At 40.0% G+C, this 17,441-nt stretch overlaps 2 protein-coding genes and 1 long non-coding RNA gene across 3 annotated transcripts in view; 1 reads left to right on the forward strand and 2 right to left on the reverse strand.

The window, feature by feature from the left end:
- LOC124152991 (early nodulin-75-like) overlaps positions 1-2,682 on the reverse strand; it is a 10,016-nt gene extending 7,334 nt beyond the window's left edge. Inside the window, exon 1 of the mRNA XM_046526083.2 lies at positions 2,658-2,682. Within this exon, the coding sequence (XP_046382039.2) occupies positions 2,658-2,682 (25 nt within the window). The remainder of the gene's footprint in view (positions 1-2,657) is intronic.
- Positions 2,683-8,280: 5,598 nt separating this feature from the next.
- On the forward strand, positions 8,281-12,047 carry LOC124153029 (hemagglutinin/amebocyte aggregation factor-like). The gene is made up of 5 exons (XM_046526137.2): positions 8,281-8,365; positions 9,574-9,775; positions 10,744-10,875; positions 11,116-11,239; positions 11,952-12,047. The coding sequence occupies exons 1-5, from the start codon at positions 8,354-8,356 to the stop codon at positions 11,989-11,991; spliced, it is 510 nt and encodes a 169-aa protein (XP_046382093.2). The 5' UTR covers positions 8,281-8,353; the 3' UTR covers positions 11,992-12,047.
- A 2,316-nt stretch (positions 12,048-14,363) lies between these two features.
- LOC124153030 lies at positions 14,364-17,398 on the reverse strand. Its single transcript, XR_006863603.2, has 2 exons — positions 17,134-17,398; positions 14,364-15,670 (listed from the first exon to the last, which is right to left on the reverse strand). It is a non-coding gene; the product is annotated as an uncharacterized LOC124153030 (long non-coding RNA).
- Positions 17,399-17,441: the final 43 nt, after the last annotated feature.

Below are 17,441 nucleotides of genomic sequence, written 5' to 3' on the forward strand. Positions count from 1 at the left end.
TAATAATAATAATAATAATAATAATAATAATAATAATAATAATAATTATTATTATTATTATTATTATTATTATTATTATTATTATTATTATTATTACAACATCAAATGTTACTAACCAGAAGGGAATCTCCCTGAACATATGGTACAAGTTATTTTAATATAAGATCAATACAAGTAGAACGAGGCCTTGTGTCGACAGCATGTGGTTTTGTAAAGCCGCATGTTTTCTTCCCCCGCGTCGAACGTTATACTAATTATTCCTTCAGTTTTAGAGCTGAGAATTTCTTTCTTTACAAAAGAGAGCTGAGATTGTTTTTTAAGTCACATTTCGAATTCAACATGTGGAAAGAATGGTTAACACTTTCTCACTGTTCACTATTTTGTCACCCAAAGGAGAAATGATATACTCCAGACAGCTTATTGTAATGAAGTCATCATCTTTTACTCAGTATTTCAGCTGACAGATCATAAAACTCAGTCCCAATGTTCACATTCTACTCTTGATAAATGATAACCAAAGGTTCTTTCTAAAAACGATTTGGAAGTATGCGGTCCTATCTCCTTGTCACATGATCTGTGCCAAGACATGAACATGGGCATGGTCACAGAACATTCTGGTTTAAAGCATCTTATGAGTTTTTGGACGTAGAAACACTGAAAAACTACATTCCAGCAACTGGGGATTCATGAAATTTACAACAATGTTAGAAAAGTGACCGACCGGAGAGCGGAAGGTCCGGGGTTCGATCCCCGGCCGCGTCATACCAAAAGACGTTAAAAGATGGTACTTGTTGTTACCCTGTCTGGCGCTCGGCATTAAGGCGCTAAAACAAGGACTGGTCGGCTCGGAGTCAGTATACTGTGTCTGAGTGGGGTATTCATGTTAAACAGCGGCATGGTATCTCAGTGGGCTAGCACTATACATCGGCATAAGTCCGGACTAGTACAAGCAGCAACACACACACACACGTGCATGTACGTCTCTATATAAGTGCAATAAACTTGGAGGCGACGTTAAACCCAATTTCACCTCACCTCACCTAGAAAAGTGAGTGAGTGAGTTGGGTTTAACGCCGCTTTTAATATTATTACAGTTATATCACGGCGTGTCAGCTTAATGTGGGAGGAAAGCCCGAAGTGATGCAGGCCTCAGACGTTTACCACTTCAGTGAAACCCACGAGCACGGAAAAAAACATAGAAACATAATTGGGGCGAACCGGGATTCGAACCAACAATCATAGGTTTCTGGCGTGCCCAAGGGACGCAACTCTGCACAGCGATTCGCGGCGCCTTAGACGACTGGGACATCCGTGTCCCCTGTTAGAAAAGCACCCATTTGGAAAGAAAATGTAAAAACATCATTTTTGGTCAAATGTGGACATAGGACCACCTTGTGTCCATGCAAGGGATTTCTTTTTTTCAGGTCGCAGTTCCATTCTCACAAGACCCATGATTCCAGTCGTCTAAGGCGCCGCGATTCGCTGTGCAGAGTTGCGTCCCTTGGGCACGCCAGAAACCTGTGATTGTGGGTTCGAATCCCGGTTCGCCCCAATTATGTTTCTAGGTTTGTCAGCACCATACTTGTGCTCGTGGCTTTCACCGAAGTGGTAAACGTCTTAAACCTGCATCACTTCGGGCTTTCCTCCCACATTAAGCTGACACGTCGCGATATGACTGGAATACTGTTAAAAGCGGCGTTAAACCCAACTCACTCACTCATGATTCAGGGGCTGTGGCCATCATGGTTTATTCTCCCTGCAGTGTGTTATTGTACGACAAGCAACTCCCACTCATCGTTTATTACGCGTCACTCCTACACCGTGACCCGTGATGGTCCGGGGTAGAATGGGTCTTTCATGCTTGCAACATATCCTTTGAGATTATTCCCTAAACTAAGAAAGTAATTATGAAAATAGAAAATGCATTACTTCGTATGTTTAATTACATAGAGCTAATTACAAATTTCTTAAAATCATTAATAATGATAACCTAGTCACAAAACCGTGAAGATCCAGGGTAGAATACATGTAGGTCTTCAACAAGCCATGCTTGCCGTAAAAGGCAACGTAGATTTCTTGTCTGAAATGAACATATTTTACAGAAAAAAAGTTGTTAAATTAGAGTTATAAAATATAATAATAAGGAACACAGAGACTTACTTCAGTGCAGTAATCTAGACTTGCCAAACATTATACATGGGCTGTATCGGATATATTTGTTTCAGGGTCTGCATGTCAGACTAAAAGGCGACTATGCTTGTCGTAAGAGGCGACAAACAGAACCGCATGGTCAGCATCGCTGACTTGGTTGATGCATGTCATCGTATCCCAATTGTGTGGATCGATGTTCATAATGTCAATCACTGGATTGTCTGGTCCAGACTCGATTATTTTTACAGACCGCCGTCATATACCTGGAATATAGCTGAGTGCGGGGTTAAGCAACAAACAAACAAACAAATTAACCTTGTGACAAAGATTTTTAGTTGCTTTAAATAAAACGCTTACTTGTTTTCAGTAATGTTTCAGTGATGTGTCTTATTAGTGTTCCCTCTGTAAGACAGACTTGTGCCCTATATTTCTCAAGTTGATTATGATACAGTGTGTCTCAAGTACGCCAAGCATGTTAACTGGAATTTGGCTCATAATTATCTCACCGATGTCTGAACCCCCTGGACCCATCCTCAGGATCCGCCTGTGGCCATCTTGATTGACAGCAATGATGTTTTGTTTGTTTGTTGTTTAACGCCGCACTCCGGGTTGAAATAGGTCTTCAGCAACCCATGCTTGCCGTAACTGGCGACTATGCTTGTCGTAAGAGGCGACTAACGGGATCGGATGGTCAGGCTCGCTGACTTGGTTGATGCATATCATCGTATACAACTGCGTAGATCGATGTTCATGATGTCAATCACTGGATTGTCTGTTCAAGACTTGATTATTTACAGCCTGCCCTTATATAGCTGGAATATTGCTGCGTTAAACAACAAACAAACAAAATTAATTATCACGAACACAACTCCCCGAACCTTGATGTTCATAAAGGAAAACATTCGGATGTCAAAAGTCGAGTTGACCAGAATTTGTTACCAAGTTATTTCACATAGTTTGTGACAATGAATGTCATTCTGACCTGTCAAATCCGGTAATATTTCAGTGACAGACACGCGCATCTGTTGTATTTCATGCAGGCGTCACGCCTGTCACACGTGCAGTGGTTCACAATCATTACCGTAATCAAGTACAACATGCTGTATATCTTTAAGTGCACAGATGCAATGCTCATAAAGTGAGTGAGTGAATGAGCCAGTGAGTGACACCGTTTAGACCAGTAGTTTAGTTAAATCACGGCGAGTCAATTTCAGGGGAAAGGAAAACAAATATTCAGGTTCTTGTTATTTCTCTTTTGGGAAAATCAAACCAGCATCTGAATGGTGCTCACAGACCAAGCATCATAACTAGGGCGGATCTTGGATAAAAACCAGTGCAGAATAAAGTTTCAACAATTGCGTCTAGCAATTACTCTTTGCCCACCACCTTATCTTCCCCTGTCATAAATTGTTCTAAATTATAAAGCGAGTTAAAAGTGTTCGAACAAGAGGATTGTTGATGTAGAATATGGTTCACGAAGTTACATTATCTTCAATGATAAAGCGAACAAGTGGAGTGTTGATGCAGATTTTTGTCCACTACGTTACATTATCTTCAAAGATATGGCGTGTTAAAGGAGTTCGAACAAGTTTAGTGTTGATAAGGATTATCGTTGACGATGTTACATTATTTTCAGTGATATAGCGAGTTAAAGGAGTTCGAACAAGTGGAGTGTTGATACAGATTTTGGTTCCCGATGTCACATTATCTTCAAGGATATAGCGAGTTAAAAGAGTTCGAACAAGCGGAGTATGATATAGCGAGTTAAAGGAGTTCCAACAAGTGGAGTGTTGGTACAGCTTATGTCCGCTGTGTAACATAATCTTCAATGACATAGCGAGTTAAAGGAGTTTGAACAAGCGGGGTGTTGGTACAGATTTCGATGGACAATGTTAAATTATCTTCAATGATATAGTGAGATAAAGGAGTTTGAACAAGAGGAGTGTTGATACAGATTATGGTTGACGATGTTACATTATTTTCAATGATATATCGAGTTCAAGGAGTTCCAACAAGTGGACTGTTGATACAAATTATGGTTGACGATGTTACGTTATTTTCAATGATATATCGAGTTCAAGGAGTTCGAACAAGTGGAGTGTTGATACAGATTTTGGTTCCCGATGTCACATTATCTTCAAGGATATAGCGAGTTAAAAGAGTTCGAACAAGCGGAGTATGATATAGCGAGTTAAAGGAGTTCCAACAAGTGGAGTGTTGGTACAGCTTATGTCCGCTGTGTAACATAATCTTCAATGACATAGCGAGTTAAAGGAGTTTGAACAAGCGGGGTGTTGGTACAGATTTCGATGGACAATGTTAAATTATCTTCAATGATATAGTGAGATAAAGGAGTTTGAACAAGAGGAGTGTTGATACAGATTATGGTTGACGATGTTACATTATTTTCAATGATATATCGAGTTCAAGGAGTTCCAACAAGTGGACTGTTGATACAAATTATGGTTGACGATGTTACATTATTTTCAATGATATATCGAGTTCAAGGAGTTCGAACAAGTGGAGTGTTGATACAGATTATGGTTGACGATGTTACATTATCTTCATTGATATAGCGAGTTGAAGGAGTTCGAACAAGTGGAGTGTTGATACAGATTATGGTTGACGATGTTACATTATCTTCATTGATATAGCGAGTTGAAGGAGTTCGAACAAGTGGAGTGTTGATACAGATTATGGTTGACGATGTTACATTATCTTCAATGATATAGCGAGTTGAAGGAGTTCGAACGTGTGGAGTGTTGATACAGATTATGGTTGACGATGTTACATTATTTTCAATGATATATCGAGTTCAAGGAGTTCGAACAAGTGGAGTGTTGATACAGATTATGGTTGACGATGTTACATTATCTTCAATGATATAGCGAGTTGAAGGAGTTCGAACGTGTGGAGTGTTGATACAGATTATGGTTGACGATGTTACATTATTTTCAATGATATATCGAGTTCAAGGAGTTCGAACAAGTGGAGTGTTGATACAGATTAGATCCACTGTGTTACATTATTTTCAATGATATATCGAGTTCAAGGAGTTCGAACAAGTGGAGTGTTGATACAGATTATGGTTGACGATGTTACATTATCTTCAATGATATAGCGAGTTGAAGGAGTTCGAACGTGTGGAGTGTTGATACAGATTATGGTTGACGATGTTACATTATTTTCAATGATATATCGAGTTCAAGGAGTTCGAACAAGTGGAGTGTTGATACAGATTATGGTTGACGATGTTACATTATCTTCAATGATATAGCGAGTTGAAGGAGTTCGAACGTGTGGAGTGTTGATACAGATTATGGTTGACGATGTTACATTATTTTCAATGATATATCGAGTTCAAGGAGTTCGAACAAGTGGAGTGTTGATACAGATTAGATCCACTGTGTTACATTATTTTCAATGATATATCGAGTTCAAGGAGTTCGAACAAGTGGAGTGTTGATACAGATTATGGTTGACGATGTTACATTATCTTCAATGATATAGCGAGTTGAAGGAGTTCGAACGTGTGGAGTGTTGATACAGATTATGGTTGACGATGTTACATTATCTTCAATGATATAGCGAGTTGAAGGAGTTCGAACGTGTGGAGTGTTGATACAGATTATGGTTGACGATGTTACATTATTTTCAATGATATATCGAGTTCAAGGAGTTCGAACAAGTGGAGTGTTGATACAGATTATGGTTGACGATGTTACATTATATTCAATGATATAGCGAGTTCAAGGAGTTCGAACGCGTGGAGTGTTGATACAGATTATGGTTGACGATGTTACATTATTTTCAATGATATATCGAGTTCAAGGCGTTCGAACAAGTGAAGTGTTGATACAGATTATGGTTGACGATGTTACATTATCTTCAATGATGTAGCAAGTTAAAAGTGTTCGAAGAAGTGGAGTGTTGATACAGATTATGGTTGACGATGTTACATTATCTTCAATGATATAGCGAGTTGAAGGAGTTCGAACGTGTGGAGTGTTGATACAGATTATGGTTGATGATGTTACATTATTTTCAATGATATATCGAGTTAAAGGAGTTCGAACGTGTGGAGTGTTGATACAGATTATGGTTGACGATGTTACATTGTTTTCAATGATATATCGAGTTAAAGGAGTTCGAACAAGTGGAGTGTTGATACAGATTATGGTTCACGCTGTTACACTATCTTCAATGATATAGCAAGTTAAAGGTGTTCGAAGAAGTGGATTGTTGAAACAGATTATGGTTGACGATGTTACATTATTTTCAATGATATATCGAGTTAAAGGAGTTCGAACAAGTGGAGTGTTGATACAGATTATGGTTGACGATGTTACATTATCTTCAATGATATATCGAGTTGAAGGAGTTCGAACGTGTGGAGTGTTGATACAGATTATGGTTGACGATGTTACATTATCTTCAATGATATAGCGAGTTGAAGGAGTTCGAACGTGTGGAGTGTTGATACAGATTATGGTTGACGATGTTACATTATTTTCATGATATATCGAGTTGAAGGAGTTCGAACGTGTGGAGTGTTGATACAGATTATGGTTGACGATGTTACATTATTTTCAATGATATAGCGAGTTAAAGGAGTTCGAACAAGTGGAGTGTTGATACAGATTATGGTTGACGATGTTACATTATCTTCAATGATATAGCGAGTTGAAGGAGTTCGAACAAGTGGAGTGTTGATACAAATTATGGTTGACGATGTTACATTATTTTCAATGATATATCGAGTTCAAGGAGTTCGAACGTGTGGAATGTTGATACAGATTATATCCACTGTGTTACATTTTCTTCAATGACATAGCGAGTTGAAGGAGTTCGAACAAGTGGAGTGTTGATACAGATTATGGTTGACGATGTTACATTATCTTCAATGATATAGCGAGTTGAAGGAGTTCGAACAAGTGGAGTGTTGATACAAACTATGGTTGACGATGTTACATTATTTTCAATGATATATCGAGTTAAAGGAGTTCGAACAAGTGGAGTGTTGATACAGATTATGGTTGACGATGTTACATTATCTTCAATGATATAGCGAGTTGAAGGAGTTCGAACAAGTGGAGTGTTGATACAGATTATGGTTGACGATGTCATATTATCTTCAATGATATATCGAGTTCAAGGAGTTCGAACAAGTGGAGTGCTGGTACAGATTATGTCCGCTGTGTTACATTATCTTAAATTTTAACTTTTTCATGCACTTTCTTTACGCCGAGTGTTTAGCTTAAGCCACACACTAATGGGCATGTTAGAACCTGACAGGTATTTACAGTAAACTATGTTGATAAGGTACACGCTTATAACGAACTAACGGATATAACGAAATGTTTGGTCCCGTCCATTTGGTGTATATATGCCTATAGCTACGGTTATAACGAACTGTAATTAGTGGTTCCTCTGAGTTCTTTATAACCGTCGTTCACTGCAGTTAAAACTTATTCAGAGTTGTATTTCTAGAATAAAAAAATATATGTGTAGTTAACTGAGCGTGTGCTCCTGAGTCTAAAAAATACACACAGGAAACATTGCAGGACATTTCAGGAAAGCAGCACTTCACTTGATTTAGACAAATACAGCAAGTCTGGGATGGTTGTAGTGAGCGTGGCTCGTTTAGGGGGGAATTACAGATGAACAAGGCCACCAAAGCAACTCGTATTGTGACAAGTGTGTTTCTCGTTTTATTGAGACTGCGCCCTTAATATAACTACATTACTCAACAAACAGAACTCAAGAAAATATGACACAATAAACTGAGGCATTTGTTCAGCACCACAAAGGAATATTCGTTTAGATGCGATCTAGTAAACAACTCTCTTGGGCTTGCAAAAATTACATTTCGATACGAATTTGTTTCATTAATACATATACATTAAAAGAAAATATTAATAAGTTAAAAATGAATGTTAGAACTGCAGGTTAAATATCCAGTAAACTAATCCTTTCATAGTCACATATTGTGAAGATACTTTATTGCGCCCAGGATGTAGTTTAAACGTAAGTGATGATTCCCTCCAATCACTAGAGAAACAACTGTTCTGCGATGGGCGGAATTAGTGACGACCAATCACAACGCACACGGTGTGGCAGTTACAGGTGGTATACATGTATATATATACTGTAGGGAATGCTGTATCAGTACTTGTAGTCCAAGGCGCTGTGTGTTCACACTATGATGTTCCCTGTAAGTATGATTAGGCACAATTCTTTCTTTGTGGGAATAATTGTAGCGGGAAATGCATTTTAAAGCTACCAGTCTACATCAAAGTAGTGGTTTTTTTCATTACCGAGTTTGATATTCCATTTATATATTCATTGAAAAAAATGTATATGATAAGATCATTTTAGTAAGATATTAATTTGAAAAGAAATATTTAGCAGCAATAAGTTTATTTTTCGTTGCTTAAAAATGTATTATATCATTTATCACCAAGTTTAGATTTTAAACATTCGCCTTTTTATTTTATTTTTAAAAATTATTGATTGGAAACATAATGCACCGTGTCAATAAAAAATATTATGAGAAACAACACTAGTACTTTCCTAATTGAAACAATAGTACGAATGCAGTGTTCCAGATACACATAAAACCTTGCCGATAGAGATTATGATATCATGTTCCATACATACATTGTAACTTGCAAATTGTGGATGTAGGTTTTGTCTGTTTGTGTGTTTGTTGTTTAACGCCGCACTCAGCAATATTCCAGTTATATGGCGGTGTCTGTAAATAGTCGAGTCTGGTTCAGACAATCCCGTGATTGATATCATGAGCATCGCTCCACGCAATTCGATTCGATGACATGTATCAACCAAGTCAGTGAGTCTGACCACCTGATCCCGTTAGTCGCCTCTTACGAAAAGCATAGTCGCATTTTACAGCAAGCACGGGTTGCTGAAGACCTATTCTATCCCGGATCTTCACGGGTGGTGGATGTGAGTAACGTGCAGTGTGAAATGTTATGTAAAGTAGATCTTGTCGAAAGCAAAGTTAATTCTTGTGAAGTGTGTTAAAAGAATTAGCACCAGGTGACTGAAAGGTAAGTAGAATTAATAGTTATGGAGATTTGATTTCGATTCTGTATTATGTTTCATGGCTGCCATCATACTTGTTCCTCCACTGCTTCCTTATTCGTGAAGATCCGGGGTAGAATAGGTCTTCAGCAACCCATGCTTGCCGTAAAAGGCGACTAACGGGATCGGGTGGTCAGGATCGCTGACTTGGTTGATGCATGTCATCGTATCCCAATTGCGTGGATCGATGCTCATGATGCCAATCACTGGACTGTCTGGTCCAGACTCGATTATTTACAGACCGCCGTCATACGGCTGGAATATTGCTGAGTACGTCGTAAAACAACAAACAAACAACAAATCCTTCACTGCTTCCAGACTGCGTTTCTGCTGCTGTCGCTTGTCTCTGTCGTGACGTCATCATATGTCAACGGCTTTGACAAGCCTTTTCGGTTCCGATGTCGTCGGGGGAAGTCCATTGCTTCCTGGGAAAGCTATCATAGCAACCACCATGAAGACAGACGCTACAAGTTCACCTGTCAGAAGACACCAAGTCTATCAGGGAGATGTCGATGGCATGGTAAGTGACATACAGTAAACTACGTTTATAACGAACACGCTTATAACGAACTAACGGATATGACGAACTTATTTTTTTGTCCCGGCCACTTCTGTATATGTGCTATACATATGCTTATAACGAACTACGGTTATAACAAACTAAAATTAGTGCTCCTTTGAGTTCGTTTTAACCGTAGTTTACTGTATGCGCAAATCATCTTGAAACAGAAGTCAGAGTGAAATCCACACATTTGAATAGCACTATGGCAGTGGTAAGGAAGTTGAGAGGACAACAGCTTTATTTTCGACACTTTGACCTTTACATACGATCTTTAATCTTTGACCGTCATATATCGCCGTTTTTCTATTGTCGATGCATTTTGTCTTTGGAAACTTCAGTGTTTTTAAAGGTGAACTGTTGTTAGAGCAATGGTGTTCTCAAGCTGCTAACAGAATTCTGATTTTAAACATGGCCGTAATGGTCTACACGGATGATATCCGACAAAGTCAACGTTTCAAGGGATTTACAGTTAATAAATCGAACCACCGGCCTTCCGCTCTCGGTGGTCAGGCTCGCTGACTTGATTGATTCATGCCATTGCTCCCAATTGCGTGGATCGATGCTCATGATGTCAATCACTGGATTGTCTGGTTCAGACTCGATTATTTACAGACCGCCGTCATATAGCTGGAACATCCTGAGTGCGGCGTTAAACAACGAACCAACCAACCGGGCAGACGCTCTATCCACTAGATCAGTCGAAAATAATCGAACGCCAGCTGCATGTTGCATGAAAAGCGTGATTAATCACTGCAAAGTAGGATTCGCTTGAATTGTGATGACGATTATCTTTTTGGGGGTTGGTCTCAAAACTGTAGGAACTTTTATCCTGCTTTGAACATTTGACCTGCTACCTTAGCCACTGCTTAGACAGAACTGCTAATAAAAGCGGCATTAACCCACAACTCATCCAATCACTCTTTCAGGCTTTGTGAACCAATTTGATAAACCGATATCTTTCCAATGCCCCAACAATGGCGTTATTAGAGGCGTCAGCAGCTATCACCACAACCACTTCGAAGACCGACGATTTAAGTTCCTCTGTTGCTCCCTGAGAGGTACGTCAGCTAACATCTTTAAAAAACACATGGTGTCACTTACATGTAACTGCGTTATGAATCCGTAAATGTAATTATTGCGGTTCAAAACTTCTTTTAGTCATGAAAATAGGCCTGTTATTAATAATCGCTTCTGGTAATTGGAATGGCGACAACAATAATGTTCATTTGGGATTTAAATATCAGATCTAGTTGTCAACTTGTTGTTTACATAACATTATTGTGACATATCTGTTTCAGGTAGACATTTGGTGCGTTGTGCCAAGACCGGCTATGTCAACACTTGGGATGAGAGGTTCACCTTCAGAATGCCTGCTGCACACTTCCTCAAGGGAGTCTTCAGCATTCACCACAACCATTTCGAGTAAGTGTATTACTCTGCATGATGCGGTCTCACATATTCTGTCGCTAGACACTCAGCAATATTCCAGCTATATGGTGTAAGTACTAGAGTCTGGGTCAGACAAACCATTGATTGATATTATGAGCGACGTTGACACGAGCTTAACGACCCACCCGTTAATCTCAAATGACCAGCAGTACAGATTGGACCTAGGACGAGTGTACACTGATAACTCACTTGCCCACAATTAAATTGTATGATTTCAAATCTTTTGTCTCTTATCAATCAACAATGCGGCAACCCGTGAAGATCCGGGGTTGAATAGGTCTTCAGTAACCCATGCTTGCCGTAAATGGTGACTATGCTTGTCGTAAGAGGCGACTAACGGGATCGGGTGGTCAGGCTCGCTGACTTGGTTGATGCATGTCATTGTATCCCAATTACTTGGATTGATGCTTATGATGTCAATCAATGGATTGTCTGTTCCAGACTCGATTATTTACAGACCGCCGTCAAATAGCTGGAATATTGCTGAGTGTGGCGTTAAACAAAAAAATAAAAATATATGAAATAACACAGTGATTCATACGAAACCTACTGAACAAAGGGTGAAAATGACATTGTCTCCGTAACGGCCATTTTGAAAGTTAGGACAGAATTTGGTGGGCAACTTTAGAGACAGAAGTTTTGGGATCATATGCATAAATTTTCAGCTTCATATATTCTGTTGCAGAGACAGGCGCTGGAAGTTTGAAACCTGCTTGATCCACTGATGGAAACGTCGTGCCCACATGTAACCAGTCAATACATGCTGCTGTAAAAAAAAGTATTTTTGTTATATATTTTTTCACATTGAGTTAACCGTCAGGGTCTTCCCTTGCGTCAGTATAACACTGATACTTTTTTTATGATGAGTGTCCGACTGACGGTTCGTTAGTTTGTTGTTTAACGCCGCACTAAGCAATATTCCAGCTATATGTAAATAATCGAATCTGGACAAGACAATCCAGTGATTAATATCATGAGCATCGATCCACGCAATTGGGATCAATGACATGCATCAACCAAGTCAGCGAGCCTGACCACCCGATCCCGTTAGTCGCCTCTTACGACAAGCATAGTCGACTTTTACGGCAAGCATGGGTTGCTGAAGACCTATTCTACCCCGGATCTTCACGGGGAGGTACATGCATGTATATGCATGTTGTTGTGCAGTGTGGTGTGCCTAGGGCCAAGATTTTCGAAACGATCGTAGCCCTAAAATCATCGTAAAGTTATCGTAAGGAAATCGTAGGCGATCGTAGCCTATTTTCGAAAATATCGTAGCCCTGAGATATCTTAAGTTTGTCGTAATCTAAGATAGCCCCATACCTGTCGTAAGTTTATTTTATCTTAATCCAAGATGGCGGCATACTTTGTCATAGATATTTTGCCAAACAATTATTTTGCTTTACGTTCAAAGATTGAGATTTCATTTTGTTAAACTATGTGATTCAAATTGACACTTCGAAAACACGAAGAACGCATCAATTATTTCACGTCAGAAATTGTCTCAATCGCGATTTAAATAATTATGAAGTCGATAGCATAAATTATATTTCTATCCAAGTCCATGCTGAAGAAGTGTGAAACAACATACCTTTTCGCGAATTTTGGAAGGATAAAAATGGAAGGTGTCGGCAGGCTATAGTAATGACCGTGACCTTATTGATCAAGCTCCTTCCCAGCGCGTGCCACCTTCGTTACATGACAGGACTCCGTATCTAAAAATAGACGCCCTCATGCATATTCATGACCATCTTCGGGCTCGCGTGTGGAGATGGTCATGAATATGCATGAGGGCGTCTATTTTTAGATACGGACTCCTGTGGTTACACTCTCGGTAACATAGTATATAGAGAGCTCCGCGAACGGTCTATTGCTGTGAGGAGCTTGTCGCCCGGCGAGACTTTATTTAATTTAAAAGGATAGAAAATGACTACATTATATGTATTACTTGACAATTCCTAAATTATCTCCATTTGCGATCGAAAATTAGTCTTACTTTTAAGTTTTGAAAAGAATTAAGGATCTAGATAGATGCGCGCTCACGTGAGGACCATTTGAAGGGAAAGTAGAGAGGTATCTTTTGGCACATTATTTCAATTCTAATAGCTAAAGTGTGGTAATAATCGAGTCCGGACCAGAAAAATCAGTGATTGACATCATGAGCATCGATCCACGCAATTGGGATACGATGTTATGTATCAAACAAGTCAACGAGTCTGACCACCCGATCCCGTTAGTCGCCTTTTACGACAGGCATGGGTTGCTGAAGACAAATTCTACCCCGGATCTTCACGGGTGTAGTGTGAAATGTAATGTAAAAAATATTTCTTGTCAAAGGAAACTTTAATTCTTTGAGTGAGTTAATGCTTTACGTCACATCGGCAATATTTCAGCCATATCGTGTAAATAATCGAGTCTGGGCCAGACAATCCAGTGATTGACCTGAAGACCTATTCTACTCCGGATCTTAACGGGTCGACTTCACTTGTAACTGTCTGTGGGTAAAAACTTTTTACATGGTTTTGGAAAAAAAATGAAAAGAAAAACCGAACCTGACCACCCGATCCCATTAAATCTCTTAAATTACGACTAGCGTAGTCGCCTTTTACGGCAAGCATGCTTTACTGAAGACCTATTCTACACCGGATCTTCACGGGTCATCAAAACGAGAGGTGGCATGAGCGTATGTATGCCCAACATGCTCTACAGGAACAACTTTTGAAGTTTCTTGACAACAAATTATTCAAATAAGATCATCACCAAATGAGAAGGGTCTGTTAAGAACTGCCCCAGTAAGTCAGTCACAATGACATCGCGTCGTAATACATTTACATCACGTACAAGGCGTCAAAATGGTCGATACGATAAACGTGACGGAAGAGATTTCCGAAGCTGTTAATGAACCTGTAGCTATAACAAGTGTTAGTCATCACTGATCAATTGGCTGATCATTGAAAGGTGATAGCAGCACACGTAGTCATGCAGTATTTCCCAATGGTACATCTGTTGTGTGAGATACAGCTGTCACTCGCGTGTAGGTGTGTAGATTTATACATACGTGCGACAGGTCGGAATGAAAACAATTCCACAAAATGGATACCTTCTAGAGGATTATTTGTCATGCTATATATTATTACACTGTCCCGCGACCAGTACAGATCTGGGTTATAAGTGATCTTCAGCAACACTTGCTTGTCTTAAGAGGCGACAAACAGGGGAAGGATGGTCAGACTTGCTGACTTGGTTGATGCATGTCATCATATCCCAATTACGTGGATCGAGGCTCATGATGTCAATCACTGGATTGTCTGGTCCAGACTCGATTATTTACAGACAGCCGTAATATAGCTGGAATATTGCTTAGTGCGACGTTAAACAACAAACAACATGTGGAGGTGTTAGACCTCTCAACCGTACAGGTTGAAAATATACAGAAGAAATGTTAATTAGCAGTCGACACACAGACACACGCTGCAATGTGATTAACCAATTCCGACAAGCGTGGTTTGGAGCGAACATAATAGAGTTGCCTCCCTTAGGCCGTAAATCTCAAAAACGCACCTTTCACCACAATCTTACATCCACACCGCCTAAATAAATGTCGACCCGACACTTCACAACATGCATGTGAACAATATTTTTTACAAACAGTATATTAACTAACTTGCAATGAAAACCACTCATACTTGTTTACAAACCGACTGTGAAACAGAAAAATATATAATTTTGGCTGACTAAAACACATCACACAATCATACTTTACACAGCAAACAGGCAATACCTGCAACATGTGAATAAAACTTACAGAGCTTTGAAAGATGGCCAGTCATACAAAACTACAAAGTTTCTAACAATAATGTTAACACATGAGCTAGATTATTCAGCCTTGTACAAATTCTAACAATTTGTATCACACATTTATTTCACAAGGAATGAGAAAACTAGAGTATTTTACACCACATCAAGAACTCACACATTCACTCTAACCTCTATGGTGAATAGGATACATGACTGGGTTGACTAGTGCCTGGGGTACCATCACCTGGAACGGTTGACACCATGGGTTTGGTAGCATGGGCCATGCTGGTCCCATCATATTTAGAGTGAGTGAGTATGGTTTTGCAATATTCTAGCAATATCATGGCGGGGGACACCAGAAATGGGCTTCACACATTGTACCCATGTCGTGAATCGAACCCGGGTCTTCGGCATGATGAGCCAACGCTTTTACCACCAGGCTACCCGACCGTCCCCCATCATATTTAGAGTTACCCCGGGTATGTTCAGGGAAGGGTTCGCGATGGTGTCCCATGTCAACCTCGCTGGTGGAAGTCTGCGACGTCTCCTTCGTCGCTGATGAGTTTCATTACTCTCGTCATCTGCAAAGTCAGTGTCTGCTGAAGTCTGAAAAACATCATGTTGAGGGTGTACCTGACAACTGTCAGTCTCTGGTTTAGCATTGGCGTCACTTGCACTATCATCTTAGGCATTTCGCCCTGTAGCTGTTCCCTCACTGTTGTCTCTATCACCCACAGACTCTCCTGAGTCACTCTCATCAGAGACATGAGATTCTTTACTGTCACTGCTACTTCCTGTACCATTTTCCTGTACATCTTTGCCACATTCAATAATCATTTTTGAAGAGTTAGTGTCACTTTCACTTATGGGCACCTTGGGAGGTTCTGTCTTGGCTGAGCTTTTGGTCTCACAATATCGAGTCTAGGACCTTTCAACTTGGTTTGCTGTGTCTCCTGGATCTCTACTAGTAACCCATTACAAGGCAACAACATATTCCTGTGTAGCCCTCTGGTGCGTCAATGACCATCTTCTGGTCGAACTTCATACACAGGTCCATCCTCTGTTGCTCGTTTCACCACCACATGGATCTTTGGTTCCCAATACGATCTGAGCATACCAGGTCCTCCTCGTTCCGACATATTTCTTACGAGTTCTTGGTCCCCTGAAAGAAGAGTTGTGCTCCTTACTTTCTTGTCATACTGTCATAGGTTTGGCACCTGATATGTCCTGGCCCAGCCCAAACATCTGATAAACTGGCAGTCGTAGTGAGCATCCAAAGAGGAGGTAGAAAGGTGAAAAACCAGTTGCGTCGTTACGAGTACAATTGTAAGCATGCACCACTTTATTCAAGTGATCCTTCCAGTTGGTCTTCATTTGGCTGGGTGGAGTTCTCAACATACCTAAGAGAGTCCGGTTGAAACGTTCAACCTGTCTGTTTCCATCTGGGTGATAGGGTGTTGGTCACGATCTTGCCATCCTGCAATATTTCTGAAGTTGACGGAAGAGACGGTTCTCGAGCTCTGTAACCTGGTCATGATGGAGCTCTGACGGAAATCCAAACATCAGCACAAAATCATTAAATATCTTATCCGTTGCTGTTTTACCATATTTGTTTCTAGTAGCATAGGCTAGAAAAAACCTGGTAAAGAGATCAGAAACGACGAGGATGTATTCACAGCCACCTACACTTTACTCCAGGTGGAGGAAGTCAATAGAGACTAACTCGTAGGGAGCTGATGTAGATATAGGTTGCAATGGAGCTCTAGTGAGCTGATTGTGTTTGCGATCCTTCAAGCACCTGCAATCCTCGGTTACGTATCGCTCAATGTCTTTCTGCATATGTGGCCAGTAGAACCGTTCCCTTAACAAAGCCATGCCTCTCTCTGATCCAAGATGACCCATTTCATTATGAAGTTCGTGCAACACCAGTGGTCGATACTCACGAGGCAATACTATCTGAATCCGTTCCTCAGTTCCTAAGAGCAAAGACTTTCTACAGAGGATTCCATCTTTATTGAAGAACATCTTCTTCCATTCTCTGAATAAACCAGTAGTCGCCTCATACTTACATTCTTGTTTTGGCTTTGGTGGTCGTTTGATCCTTTTGAAATACTTCCAAACTTTCTGGATAGTCGTGTCAACCAACTGTGTCTCCTGAATATCTTGTGGGCTGAAACAGTGGAAAGTTGGTCTGACCGCGTTTTCTGGTTTGACATTAACATCATCAGTTATAGAAGAAAGCCAGATCATGTCCTCTTCATTCCGTGCATCATCAACTTGTATTGACATGTAAATGGCATCTTGACATAGTACTTTCTCTGTCTCATGCCAGCTCTTCAGTGTAACTGACAATGACATATAATATGACGTCATACTT

Source organism: Haliotis rufescens, unplaced genomic scaffold (assembly GCF_023055435.1).
Source record: "Haliotis rufescens isolate VD_foot unplaced genomic scaffold, xgHalRufe1.0.p SCAF_21, whole genome shotgun sequence".
Taxonomy (NCBI): domain Eukaryota; kingdom Metazoa; phylum Mollusca; class Gastropoda; order Lepetellida; family Haliotidae; genus Haliotis; species Haliotis rufescens.

Excerpts from the sequence above, each read along its gene's own strand:
- LOC124153029 (XM_046526137.2), top strand. Across the intron at positions 9,776-10,743 it reads AGGGAGATGTCGATGGCATG|GCTTTGTGAACCAATTTGAT; the intron begins GTAAGTGACATA and ends TCACTCTTTCAG. Across the intron at positions 11,240-11,951 it reads ATTCACCACAACCATTTCGA|AGACAGGCGCTGGAAGTTTG; the intron begins GTAAGTGTATTA and ends ATTCTGTTGCAG.